The sequence below is a fragment of the Drosophila tropicalis genome, unplaced genomic scaffold (genome assembly GCF_018151085.1).
Source record: "Drosophila tropicalis isolate 14030-0801.00 unplaced genomic scaffold, ASM1815108v1 contig_445, whole genome shotgun sequence".
NCBI lineage: Eukaryota > Metazoa > Arthropoda > Insecta > Diptera > Drosophilidae > Drosophila > Drosophila tropicalis.
In genome coordinates this window covers 464,008-479,080 of record NW_027172909.1, presented here as the reverse complement: position 1 = coordinate 479,080, position 15,073 = coordinate 464,008, and the positions used below count along the sequence as shown (strand labels likewise).

At 37.6% G+C, this 15,073-nt stretch overlaps 1 protein-coding gene across 1 annotated transcript in view; it reads left to right on the top strand.

The window, feature by feature from the left end:
* LOC137574376 (membralin) overlaps positions 1-14,701 on the top strand; it is a 93,319-nt gene extending 78,618 nt beyond the window's left edge. The window contains 1 exon segment of the mRNA XM_068286671.1: positions 14,475-14,701. Coding sequence (XP_068142772.1) covers positions 14,475-14,533 — 59 coding nt within the window. The 3' untranslated portion in view covers positions 14,534-14,701.
* Positions 14,702-15,073: the final 372 nt, after the last annotated feature.

The window sequence follows — 15,073 nt, the reverse complement described above, 5'->3', positions numbered from 1 at the left end:
CTTGATGATTCGTTCCCCAAGGATAGTGGGAAGGAGCTCGGCTCCAAGCACCAAATCCACAGGAGCTCTTTGGTGAAATAGCGGATCAGCGAGCGGAAGGTCAAACGAATCCTGCTTCACCTTATTCGGGACGGCGCGTGACGGAAGTGCTTCAGCTACACTAGGCAGCACCACGGCGACTGCTTGGAACTGTCGCAGCGGTTCGTCAGGAGGAGAAATCTGTAGGCGGCACACTTTGTCGCCGCTACCAGCATCGCATTGCCCAATACCGCGAATGCTAGTTGATACTTTGCAGCTTGGAGGATTAATCAATTCAAACATTCTTTGGGAAATAAAGGACGCTTCGGATCCCATATCAATCAAAGCGCGGATTTGAAACTGCTTGCCACGATGATGAATAGTTACCCTTGCAGTACCCAGGAGGCCAGTGTTGCGAGTGGAGGCGAAGTAACTTCCCACGTTTACATGAGGGCTGCTGGAAGAATCGGAGGACGCAGGATTCGGAATTATACAAGCATCCGGTGCTGAGCTCTCTTGCACTTGAGCGGAAAAGGCCTGAGCTCGTGCCGTAGGTTTTAGGCTTACGGATGGAAAGGTCTGACCGCTAGAGTTTGGTTGAAGGACATCTGTGGCCTCTAGTACACGGTGGCGATCAGTTAGGAATCGATTCAGGTCGTCCCAGGATGAGACGGCGGTCTTATTTGGAACGGACTGTTCCCACAACAGAAGGGTGGATTTGGGCATTTTGCTCGTACAGATTGCTATGAGAAGGATATCCCAATTGTCTGTACAAGCCCCGGAAAGCTCAAGACCGGTTAAGAAACCTTGAATTGACGTCTGCAGTTCTCTCAACGCTTTGCCAGACTCTTGTGTTACAGCTGGGATCTGTAGAAGCTGCTTGGCTTGGCTCATAATCAATAATCGATTATTTTCGTATCGCGCAGTGAGGTTATCCCACGCGGACTGGAACCCTTCATTGGTCAAGGGTGACCTAGAAACAATGGCTCTGGCTTCACCGCGAGTTTTGCAACTTAAGTGGTAAAGTTTTTCCACTTGTGTTAGGCTTGGATTATGGATAAAAATCGCGGTAAACAAATCACGGAATGTAGGCCAAGCCAGGCTGTCTCCGTTGAAGATTTCGACATCGCACGGGGGAACTGTGTGGCTTTGGTGGGTGGAATCGACGGAGAGCGTGACTGGTGGGGAAGCCATTTTCGCGGACAACTGCTCGATTCGCTCTCCAAACAAAGTCCCGCCTCGCACATATACCATATAACAATATTCATGTTTAGCTTTAATTGTAGCTATGTGCTTCGGACTATCTTCGTTCTTTTGAGCCGTCAAGGCTTTATAGCATCGTGAAAAGTCTGCCTCGACTTTTGTCCAAAGTGACTTAAGCTGGTCTTAGTGTATTTTAATGGAGACGAGTGGCACATCGTCAGCTAAAGCCTGGGACTCGCGAGTCTCGAACGCCGTTAATGCCTCGCAAACGGCAACAAAGTCGGAAAGAGACATCGTAGAGTGTTCTCTGAGCTATTACGAATCGAATGGAAACAAATAACTTCGTGGAATTAGAGCTCTCAAGCGAGGAGATCGAAACGAAGCCGTAAGTGGACTGTATAATTTAAGTATAGAGGAGGAGTGAGAAAAAGAAATGACTCCTCTTTCTAATGAACACAATGAATAAGCATAGATAGCATAAATAAAATTAGAAGGATTTATAATTTTCCTCGCAGTTGTGTGAATAATTATAAGGATATATAATCACTTGGATATTAAAATTTATACAATGTGGAAAAATGTTTAAATTTATAAGAGTATTTAAAAGTATGGAAAAATTGAGACCAGTAGGATTGGGAGTGCCGAAAACTTTTCAATAAGGAAAAAAAAAACCCGGAATTAGTTTTCATTAAACGGACAAGATCAATTTCATGGATCCCTGAGGAAAAGATCAAAATGCACCAAGACAAGCCAAAATATTAATTCCATATAAATAAAGTTGTACTTATTTTTCTTTAGAAAATATTTTGCGAATTAAATTCAATCAGTCGATTGAAATATGTTTGCACAATAAGAAAATCACGAAGGAAAAAAATGGATGTCGTGACCGAGTCACGGCTTGGCTCAAGTGTCAGCACTGATGAGACTTGAGTGTCAGCACTGATCGAGAGTCAGCTGTTCTGCCGTTGTTTATGTTTTGTGAGTTTAATTAATTGTAAATTGTTTAACGAGGATCACGATTTCCTACTTTAATTATGTAGGTTTCGAATTATTAAATTGCGGAAAGCCAATCGGAGTGGCTGCAATTAATTTTGTGTGGGTGAATTCAAATTGTATGTGGACATATGTATGTGTGTTAATGTGTGCTTAACGCGGCAAAAGTATTACATGTGTATGTACCTATGTATGTACATACATATGTATGTACGGATGTAAAAATTATTTGACATAAATAATTTATGCCGATGGACTAATGATCAGCCCGTGGAGTGTGCTGTACACTTTAAGTAAAGGTAAGTGGTACTATTTAAATTTTCGATTATTAAGCACCTCTACTTGCAGGTTAGAAAACAGCTGTTTTTACATGTAGGAATGTATATGTGTGTATATACATACATATGTATGTATTGCTATGCAATTGGACTTTTGGACAATCCGAATTTCGAAGAATGGAAAAAAAAAATGCACTTCATAAACACAAAAATGATCGGGAAATACCATGTAACCCTTGGAACAGGTCAGGTATGTACATACAAGTATACAAAAGTGTGTAGGTCGCTATGGAAGAGCGGGAAACCTCACACTTTTATAAGTTTGTAATGGAATATGTGAATGAGATTTTTAATAAGAAATGTTGTACTTATCAGGAATTCCGCCGATGCAAGCTGGAATAGCGGAAGGATATCCGGCTCGAAGGACCAATGTTCGTGGCGGGGCGGAAGGATCCAAATAAATACAAGTAGTTGGCGGGTGCCAATTTCTTCTGGGTATGGTGAGCGAGTGGTGAATTAAAAACGCGCGAAAACTTCGGTTAAATAAACTTATGCTTTATTAAATATTCACAGAGAGCCCGACACACACGGAAATGGTTCGGGTTGAAAAAATTGACAAATCGTAAATGCAAAAGAACGGGTGTTCGGGTGAAAAGCTCGATTCAGAATCACTATGGCGATTTACAGGAGAACCCTTCGTCACCCTCCTCAGTATGACCGAATTCGGTTTTGGGAAAAACCCTACCCCTCACTCTCTGCTGTTCATCCGGTGGCGTGAAAAAAGATGTTCATTAAGGACATGGGAAAAGAATATAATTCCATTATAAATGACTTGTGCCTATTTTTAAAAATAGACAACATAACTACAGCACACCACTACCAGACATTAGGTACCGATGAAAGAAATCATAGGACGGTCAATAAGTCCATTCGTTCATACATTTCGGTAGATAAAACTGATTTGTCCCATATGGTTACAGTATTTCGTGTATTGTTTTAATACAACACCATCAGTAACTCATAATTATTGTCTATATGAACTAGTATTTGGTAGGCAAAATAACTTACCAATACAATTCAATAGAGTAAACACCATAGAACCTATCTATAATGTAGAAGATTATTCAAAAGAAGCAAAGCACGGCACGCATACACATTCAGTTTATGTACGTCGCACAAAGGAGATTTTGCGAAATTGGGCGGCCAAAAGTAAAAAAAAAAAATCATTTTAAGAACAAACTATTGATGCACATTGTTAGGAGATACTTCCGAGAAACTAACCTCACCATTCTCACCTTTCAAAATAGCGCCCGCTCCGAATTACAGGTAGTCAAACTTCGATTGTCATTCATATTTAATTCTCGCCGTTTTCAGTGATACATTTTTCTAAAGTCAATATTTATTTTGGAAAGTTACTATGTAAGTAATTGTGATGGATATCAATAGTCCAGATATGTATCTTTATGTGTTATGTGGTACTCACCAATTTTAAGAATGTTTTGCATACATTAGCATTGTTATAACAGACCACATTTTTTGAGACAGATTTTTCAAAAAAAAAAATTTCAAGCGGCTTATAACTACTTTCCCTGTCTGTCCCAGTAATATTTCTTAATTTAATCATTTATGCATAGGTTTAATAATTATATGAATTATATGAATTGGCCACCTATAGCCACCTATTCACGAAATATAGGTAGTCAAAGTTAGCCCACATTCAATAGAAAACCTTGCTATTTTAGTATTGAGTTAAACAAAAAATTTAATTAATGTATTTTAATAGGAAATTAATGTATTTTAATAGGAAACAATAATATTTAATTATTTTTTCGATTTAAAGTGTATTCTTTTGAAAAATTGTTTGTGGCCGCCTAATTTTGCAAAATCTACCTATGGGCGTCGTATGACGTAGTAGGCAGCAAGTAGCGCTGCCGCCAGCGATTGAACCGATTTATATTGACTGTAACTTGTGTTTTATTTATCCGGTCAAATATTGGAATCTGAGTTTTTATATCCAATACTATCATCGTAGTAAATTTCATGGGGATACTCCAATTTTTATGAAAATGTTTTTTTCTAGAGCTGTATGATATAGTGGTCCAATCGTCCGATCCTGACAATTTTTATACTTTATCTGCTCCGGGCTATAAGTATCTCGAATACCAAGTTCCATCTCGATAGCTCCTAAGATGGCGGCGTGAAGTTGATTTGCACAGACGGACGGACGGACGGACAGACGGTAATGGCGATATCGACTCAGCTTCTCATTGTGATCAAGAATATATATACTTTATGGGGAAACGTCTCCTTCTGTGCGTTACAAACATCTGACTAATTTTATAATACTCTCTGCAAGGGTATAAAAATGATAATGTAATTATAAAGAATAGGAAAAATAGGGAACAAAAAGTTCATGTTGCTACTTTGAGCGACACAACTCCAAACCTAATTATTATGGTAGTGTAAACAATAGGGTTTTGTCACTTATTAATTGTTCGTTGCTTTATTTATTTGATCTGATCGCTTTGGATTATGCTTACGAACTGACTCTCTGCTCGCAGACAGAGTAGTTAGAGAGTTAGATATTCAACAAATAAAGAGAGCATCTTCGCTTGCAAGGCAGAGCGAGAGACGCTTTATGAAATCAGAGAGTGAGGAATCAATATCAATAGTTATAACGGTGCTTAAACAGTGGTTGCAATACCACTGTTTCTTATGCTTTGGACACTGGGCCTACTACAACTCGGCCGTCCTGACTTTAAGATTGTCCTCAATCTCTGCTTTACTTTATTATTCTGACGGACTTTGTCAAGTAATGTTAACATAAATTTACAATATGATTATTTTCTTATTCTATAGTATTAAATACTATAGTAGTAAATATTTACAATTTAATTATATTCTTAAACCTAGTACCGATGTATATATATATATAGTTTGCTAACAATTTCCACTATTTACTTTTTTATCCAATGTCTTATATTCTGAGCACTCCAGACGCCTTGATAAGGATTGCGCGATAACTGAAATCCATCCACATCTTTTATTAAAAACCTGTCATTTTCAAAATTTTTGCTATTATATACGGTCCTTTATTTTTCGGTATTAACTTCCTCGTTATTCCTGCGGTACTATCAAAATTTTTAACCATTATATAATCACCCTCTTTATATTCCGGTGTAACTTTCTTTTTATTGTTATAGTATTTTTATACCATACACCCATAGGGTGAAATGGTATATTAAAGTCGCCAAAATGTATGTAACAGGCAGAAGGAAGCTTCTCCGACCCTATAAAGTATATATATTCTTGATCAGGATGAACAGCCGAGTCGATCTAGCCATGTCCGTCTGTCCGTCCGTCCGTCCGTCCGTCCGTATGAACACGCAGATCTCGGAGACTATAAGAGCTAGAGCCACCAAATTTGGTACGTATACTCGTGTATTATGTACATATATAGAGTTAATTGGAATTTCGGCCACGCCCCCTTACGCCCCCAGGAATCACATAAAACTATTTTTCTTAAAAAGTATAACAGCTAGAGACATCAAATTTAGTTTGTATACCCGTTTAGTTAGCGCGCAGAAATTAATTGTTCAAACTTTTTGCCACGCCCCCTTACGCCCCCAGGAATCACATAAAACGGTTTTTCTTAAAAAGTATAATAGATAGAGACATCTAATTTGGTTAATATGCTCGGTTAGTTAGCGCGCAGAAACTAATTGTTTAAACTTTTTGCCACGCCCCCTTCCGCCCCCGGAATTTACATAAAACTGATTTTCTTAAAAACTATGACAGCTACCGACATCAAATTTGGTATGAAGACTAGTTTAATAGACGCGCAGAAACTGGCTATTTAAAAATTTTGACAGGCCCACTTACGCCCCCGTAAATTAAACAAAACTGATTTTATCAAAAACAAACAAAGCTAAAGTCACCAAATTTAGTATGTATACTGGCTTAGTATGCGCGCAGAGTATATATATTTTCATATTTTGCCACGCCCACTTCCGCCTCCATAATTAAGAAAAAACCGATTTCCTCCTGTAGTTTTTTGACTATCGCATTCAAATTCGGCAGACTAATTATTCTTATCTATTTCTACGAAACTACCAAATTTTATTGATCGGACTAGAAACATGCAAAATATGCGTATGAATGTATTTTACTAAGCGGTCCACAAGGCCAGAATTGGCCGTTGGCTAGTGGCGGCGCTAGAGTGCTCGTGTGTTCGTAGAGTGAGCGAGATAGCACATACTATGAAACATGTAAAAACAATTTAATAGACATACATTTGGTTTTCGAAATTTGAAATATTTGTTTCACCTGGTTACCATACACCCAAGTCGACGAGTCGACTTACTTGCTTCATTCATTATCGGCCTGAGCTAACCGTTGATTTAATTCTGCCTGTTTTGTCACTTCGTCTAACTTTTCTTTCAAATCATCACTAACCTCTCCTTTTTGTGCTAAACCAAAAAGCATCTCAGCAGGAAATTTTTTTATGCTACGATGTTGTGTATTGTTTAACGAAAATTCGACTTTTTCAATGACCACATCCCAATACAAACCATTCTCAGGTTCAGTGAGTTTTGCAATCATAGGTCCTAAACTTCTATTAATCCTTTCCACTTGTCCATTTGCTTGTGGCGATCCCGTAGCTATTTTTATATGTTTTATATTCGCGTCTTTCATGAAATTTTCAAATTCTCCAGATGTAAAACAACTGCCTCGATCCGATATTATACATTTCGGTCTACTATATGATCGAAAATAATCTCCTAATGCTTTAATGACCTCTTTAGTGTTTGTAGTTTTCGTGGTGTATAACAAATTTCGTAAACGCATCTACAACAACTAAAATATGCTTCTTTGATCTTCCTGAATCTACCGGTCCATAATGATCAATGTGAACTGTATCAAAGGGCTTATTTCCTTTCGGTATACTATGCAAAAGACCATCTCCTTTTCCTGTTTTCGGTGAATACGCTATACATTTCAAACAATTTCTTATATGTTTTATTGTCTTCTCGTTCATATTTGGAAACCAGTATCCTCTTCCTATTGCTTCTATCATTTTGTCCCTGCCAATATGCCCTAATTCGTCGTGATATTTATATAATACATGCTCTTCCATATCTTCCGGTACATAAAATACAACCCTTCTATCATTTGTTTTCCTATATAATATACCATTCCGCATTTCGAACAGTTTGTGTTCCCTTTCTTCTAAATATTTTTTTATACTCTGAATCTTTTCATCTTTTGATTGGCAAATAACTAAATTTGTTTCAAAACTATTAGCTTCTGTGATCATAATGTTTGTGCACCTACTCAACGCATCTACATGTTGCATATGTTTGCCAGATCTATGCACTAGTTCGTAACAGTATTCCTGTAATTCTAACGCCCATCTAGCAATTCTTGGATTAAGCTCTACTTTATTTAAAGTCAAAGTCAACGAATTACAATCCGTTAGTATTCTAAAACGTTTTCCTTGGACATAAATTCTAAACCTGCGTAACGCATATATTATTGCTAGTGTTTCTAGCTCAAAACTATGGTATTTCGCCTCAGTCACTGTAGTGCGTTTGGAGAAATAAGAAATTGGGTGTAGCCGCTTATCTTTTTTTCTTTGAAGCAGAACTGCTCCAAACCCTAAAGCACTGGCTTCACAGTGTAATTCAGTTTCATCTTTAGGATTGTAGATAGCCAATACAGGTGCATTCATCAATTTCTTTTTTAAATTTAAGAAACAATTCAACTCATTTTCCCAAAATTCAAACTGTTTATCCTTCTTTAATAAATCATACAACGGCTTGGCTTCTATTGAAAAGTCTTTAATGAATCTCCTAAAATAGGAACACAAGCCTAAAAAGCTGTGAACTGCTTGCGTCTTGTCTGGCACTGAATAATTTTTTATTGCTTCTAAACCCTTTTCGTCCGCCTGTATTCCCTCTTCTGTGATTAAATATCCTAAATATTTTACACTAGCTTGCATAAACTCGCATTTGTCCATTCTAAGCTCTAATTTGTTTCGCACTAATCTCTTGAATACTTCTTTTAACGTTTCTAAATGTTCCTCAATATTTTTGCTGGCAATCATTATATCATCCATATATAAAATAATTTTGTTTTCCCTAATCATGTCATCAAAAATGCTGTTTATAAACCGTTGAAACACATGCGGTGCATTTTTTAATCCCATTGGCATCCTAAGAAATTCATACTGGCCTAATGGTGTTACAAACGATGTAAATTTAACCGACTCCTTGTCCATGAACACATGAAAATATCCATTTTTTAAATCCAATTTTGTGAATACCTTCTTTTGTGCTAAGCGATCCAGGAGATCGTCTATTAATGGTAATGGATAGTTATCTTTAGCCATACTTTTGTTCAATTTTCTAAAGTCTATACATAGGCGCAAATCTCCTGTTTTTTTTTTTTTTTTTGACCAAAACTATCGGCGATGCATATGCTGAATTACTGGGTTGTATAATCCCTTCTTGTAAATAATCATCTATTAATATCTGTAATTTCTCTTTTTCCGTATATGATAACCTTCTAGGTGAACAACTAAAGGGTTTCGTATTTTCAAGAGTTATCTTCATTTCACATTTAAAATCTGGATTCTCTGGTCTGTTCTGCCCAATATAGCATTCTTCTAACAGTTTGACAAACTTACATCGAGTTCAATAATCAACACTTTCACCGATGTTGTATACAAGTTCTTCTTTTGCATTGTCTAATAAATTGATTTCTAACATTTCTTTCCCAAAATTTTCTACCAACACATTTCTAATATTAATTTTTACATCTTACATTTTTTCTCCTTTATCTACATTACTAACAATTTTTCTCTCATCTTTTCTAACAACTTGACTTTCTATTCCGTTTTCATTTTCCCGCATTTCACCTAAATAATTTTCTTGATTTTCTAACATTTTTATTGAATTTTTCAAAATATAACATTGTATTTTTCCAAAAATTTGCAATGGACTTTAATTTAGCCCGCAAAAGTTTTCAAAATTATCATTTAGCTGCACATCCTTAGGCACTTTTGATGTTTTTATTAACGAAATGGCACTGCCCGAATCTATGAGGCACTTTGTAAATATTGGTTTATGATTATAGTCTCTTAAAAATAATTTTATATATCTTACATAATTGTTTACTTCGTCCTTTGGCTTCTTCCTTTGCGGGCACTGCGCTATGAAGTGCTCCTTGGCACCACACCCATAACAAGATCCACGAACACGTAAAGGTTTTAGGCAATCCTTCGCCCAATGATTTCTTGAATTACAATTGTGGCACCTCGAGTCCTTGGGTACCCTGTTTTGCCTCTCGACGAACTTCTTCCTTGGCAGCCGGACCTCCGCAAATGCTCTTAACAATTGGTTTGGATTGTCAAAACATTGTACACGCGCTTGTATACGCATACTCTCCAATGGAATTCCCTCTATGATGAAATCTAGTAGCTCGTCGTCCTTAATATTGATGTGTTGGGCTAGCTTCACCTTATTCTCAAAGTATTCTGAAAATCGCTCGGTATCTCTCCAGACACGGGCCTCAAAAGCACGCCGCAACTCTGCTTTCGATTTCCTGGAACCAAACGCCATCACCAACTCGTCCAACAACTTGTCCACTGACTCCAATATACGTTTTGGGTTTGCATGTAGCCATTGTAGTGCATTGCTCTTAAGTTTTCCAACGCAAAGCAAATGACGTTGATTCTCGCTGAGTTCACACAATGCAGACACATTATTTAATTGTACAATCCAATTTTGTACGTCTGGTCCGCCATTATATTCCAGCAGCATTTCCTTAGCCATCTGGTAGCCAGCATAAGTCCAAGTTTATTTTCTGCTCAGCTACTCTGGTCACATTGTTCTGCTGGTCCATTGCTGTTGCCATCTCTGTTACACGCTCGCGCTCCGAACTCTCTTCGTCGTTTTGTTCGTCTGCTTTTGAAGTATGTTCGTCGCCACTCTCATTTTCGTCGCGTCTATTGCAGTCTCGCTTTTGCATGGCGCCAACGCATCTATCGCTGTCTCGCTCTTGCATGGCGTCACCGCTTGCGACTGCGATATGCAAACTTTCTAGAAGTTTCTTGGCTTCTTTTATTTCGTTGCGTAGTCCCTCTAACATAACTGTACTTTCGGTTATTTCATCATGTTGTTGCTGTAGGATTTGAGACTCCAATTGCCTCATTTGGTGTTCTTCTTGTGGTGACTTTGTACCAACGCCGCTTGTACCTGGAATGGCATCGGGATCTGGTGTTCGAGCTAATGGAAGACCTCCACGTACATCCTGCGGAATTTCCAGTAGTCTGCCTATTAGCTCCGTCTTAGAACCCTTGGTGTCCATTCCCAAAGACACCAGCCAATTTTTTAGGCTTGCCGTAGAAATTTTGTTTAAATCTTCCGACATTTTATGGATTTTTGAACCACTTCTGATATTATGGTAGTACAAACAATAGGGTTTTGTCACTTATTAATTGTTCTTTGCTTTATTTATTTGATCTGATCGCTTTGGATTATGCTTACGAACTGACTCTCTGCTCGCAGACAGAGTAGTTAGAGAGTTAGATATTCAACAAATAAAGAGAGCATTTTCGCTTGCAAGGCAGAGCGAGAGACGCTTTATGAAAACAGAGAGTGAGGAATCAATATCAATACCACTGTTTCTTATGCTTTGGACACTGGGCCTACTACATTATGTACTTTAGGCTAAGTCCATTATTTAATACAAAAAGACGATTCATTCTGAATCCATCAATAGCAAAAACAAGACGCAATCTTTTACCTGTTACACAAGTATTTTACAACATTCGACCTTAAGTCGAAATTTCATCAATCAACGCTAGCAGGAAAAGAAAGGGAGAAAACTGCTTTTTCTGTCAATAATGGGAAGTATGAATTCCTTAGGGAAAATATAAGTATGTATTTTTTCCGAAACAAAAGAAGACCATGTTGGGGATTTTTAATGGGTCCTTACAAGTCTTCAGGACGCGGGGATGCGAGAATCACAAGAAAATTCCAAATGGAATATCTGTGATTTATGGTATTACAACTTCACCCAAAAATGGAAAAGTTAGCAAAAACATGTCTAGAAAAATAAAAATCAATTTTACTTCAAAACAAATCCGGACATTTTACAAGTGAAAGAAAATTTCTGCGTGCGTACATTTTTGACGAGAAATCAAAGGAGAAAATTCATTTAGCTGCCCTCAATAGAAGGAAGTTCTGCCCCCCTACCAACATTTGGTCCTTCGAGCCGGATACCAAGATCCTCTCGAACTTTTGCATCCGAAACGGCTTGGCCGATTTTGATGAAATTGTTTGTGCTTATCCGGTATCTAGCCAACATTTTTCATCCTCCTAAATGTTAGGGGTAGTTCAACTCTGAATTTTTTATACCCTTGCAGAGGGTATTATAAAATTGATCAGATGTTTGTAACGCACAGAAGGAGACGTTTCCGACCCCATAAAGTATATATATTCTTGATCAGCATGAGAAGCTGAGTTGATATAGCCATGTCCGTCTGTCCGTCTGTCCGTCCGTCTGTCCGTCCGTCTGTGCGTACGCGTTTTACTCAGCCGTCTTAAGAGCTATCGGGCTTTTTTATTACCCGGGAAAAATAAAGTATGAAAACCAGCAGTATCAGACCACTATATCATTTAGCTCTAGAAGAACTAGAAAAAACATTTTCATAAAAATCGAGTATGCTATGAAATTTACATATGAGATAATATGAGAGTAAAATTGTTTTGTTTGTATATTGATGAATTGAGTTACAGTAAACAAATTTTGAACATGTAAAATTATTATTACCAAGGACTGCCAGGGTATACAAACTTCGGCATAGCCGATGTTAGCTTCTTTGATTTTTTTTTTTTTTTTTATTCAAAATTTTTGATATCTATTTTTTATGATACAACATAAAAATATAAATACAATCCTCAATTTTCACCATTCTACGATCAACCATTATTTTTTAATAGCCATTTTAGTAATTTAATCTTTTTTTTCTCTTCGGTCGATAACTGTCATTGAATAAGTTGTCACATTTTTCATCATTCAATAATTTCATTAATTCTATTTATGTCTGTTTTGTACGGTGAGCAATGCCAAGAAAACGCAAAGGGGTTGATCCGCAGTACAAGTAAAGCTCGGTACTTGCGGAATAGCAGATCCGAAAGAACAGAAAAACAAATCCAGCAACAAAATACTGATGCACGTGTCACAATGGTGCAATTGCACCAAGAAGAGCCAGAAGATACACGAGCTGAACGCAAGGAATTCAGAAGATTAGAAGTTGTTCTGATGTCGTTGGACAATCACTCCGTTTCACAGTCAATAGACGAAGAACAAATGACCAACAACGACAACAGGTACATCGAGCATTTATATCTAATTCATTCCTGCGTCTAGCATTCCAGTATGAGCGCGATATTGAATATTATGCTCATTTAAAAGTGGTAATTGGTGCTATGGACAAGGAATGTCCGAATTCGAAGATTCAATTCATGCTTTCAAATGACATCGTTCGGAGCAACAGAAATTTTTCCCGCTTATACCACATTCTTACATACATACAGTATACACATTCTAACACACATACATACTTACAATAAGTAAGCTATTTTTTGTGAACTAGGAAATTATTTATATCGCAAAACAACGTTTGCCGGGTCAACTAGTTCCACATATAAAATTTCACATATTCATATTCATATACATATACATATTCCACCAAATTTTTATTTTCGCACACAAATATATCTCTTTCCATCACCGCGAAAAAATGTGATCGGTTCCTTATCCGATCATTTAAAATTCCGTTTCCAATTCCGTTTCGGTTCAAAGGGCAAAGCTTATTTCTATTCGTCGGGAATTGAATTCCAAAGTGTTCCAATCGTTCCAAGTCGTAACTGGGGACTTTATTCCGATTCCAAAGCGGTTAAAATTTTTTTCTGTTCTTTTTATTACCTGATCAAATATGAAAATCTCTAGGATCGGACCACTTTATCTTTTTTTTAGCGGACATTGACGATACTATGCGCAGTACCTTCAAGTGGCCCCTACGACACCAGGACAAAGCTTGTTACGCGCGAGCCCAACCACCTTCTACCCGACCGACTGAGGGGTGCAGCCGTAAACCGCACGGCACGAATCGCGTGGACAAATACACAATAGAAAAAACAGACAAACAAATACTATAGCAATCTATTAACTAAATGGGATGGGATAGATGTTTTAATAGCAAACTCTGAGCCGATTACAGGGAATAGAAGTTTGGTATCAGAGCAGAGGACCCTTAAAGTTTCATGCAATGTATAGTTAGAAGAACAACGACTAAGGTAAAGGTATCAAAGGATGTCTACTCCGTCTACATGGTACCGACAGATTTACCTGAGCTAATAACTCAGGCCAATTAGGAGCTTGTGCATAAAAATGACACCAAGCATAATTCTACGGTTAGTTAGGGAACGAAGGTTAATCAAGAGAAGTCTACTAGAATACAAAGGAAAATTGACATTGCAATCCCAGCTTAAGCCACGAAGAGCAAATAGCAAGAACTGCTATTGAACGGATTCAAGTCTAATCTGGTGCGACTCAAATTGAGGTAACCAAATGCAAGATATATACTCTAAAATAGGAAGGACAATCGAAGTAAAAAGAACTTTAGTTGTATAGGGGTCGTCAAATTATTTTGACCTCCTTTTGATGAAACCCAGAACACTCATGGCCTTCGCGACCGTAGTGGAAATGTGGGTGTTAAAATTTAACTTATGGTCCATAAGTACGCCCAAAATTAAGAAATTTAGAAATTAAGTGAACAGTTGAGGAGAGTTACGAAAAAAAGTCATTACCTTACATTTAATATTGTTAAAATTTAGTAGATTAAACTGGCACCAGCATTGAAAGTTTTTAAGATCAGCTTGTAGCCGACTAAATGAATCTGTATCTTTATAGGTGAGACAAAGCTGGACATCGTCAGCAAAAATAAGCACACGCGAATGAACAATGACTAATGGAAGATCGTTAATGGATAATGTGAAAAGCAGAGGGCCAAGATGACTACCTTGAGGTACACCAGAAGTCACAGGAATTAAATATTCTCGAACCCAAGAAAGGAAAAGGGGTGGAAACCCAATGTCGCTCAGCTTAGAAAGTAATAAAGTATGATTAACAGAATCAAAGGCTTTGCTGAATTCAGTTTGTTTACCATTTTTGAACCCCTTGATAATTATAGAGGTAAATTCTAAAAGGTTAGTGGTTGTAGATCTACGTTTTACAAACTCATGTTGAGATGGCGAAATAATAGAGCTGCAAAAATGTTGCAATAGCGTTGCAATGTTGCAATGTCGGAATAGCGGACAATTTTGAGATACCCCTATAGTTAGAGGCTTCGGACTTTTTGCCATTTTTATGCAGATGAATGATATACGACTCCTTCCAAATAGATGGAAAAGAGGAAGATTCGACAGACAATAGAATCAATTTTAAAATGGGTTTACATAATGCGTTTGCACAGAACCTGAGTACACATCCAGGAAGACCATCTGGCCCCG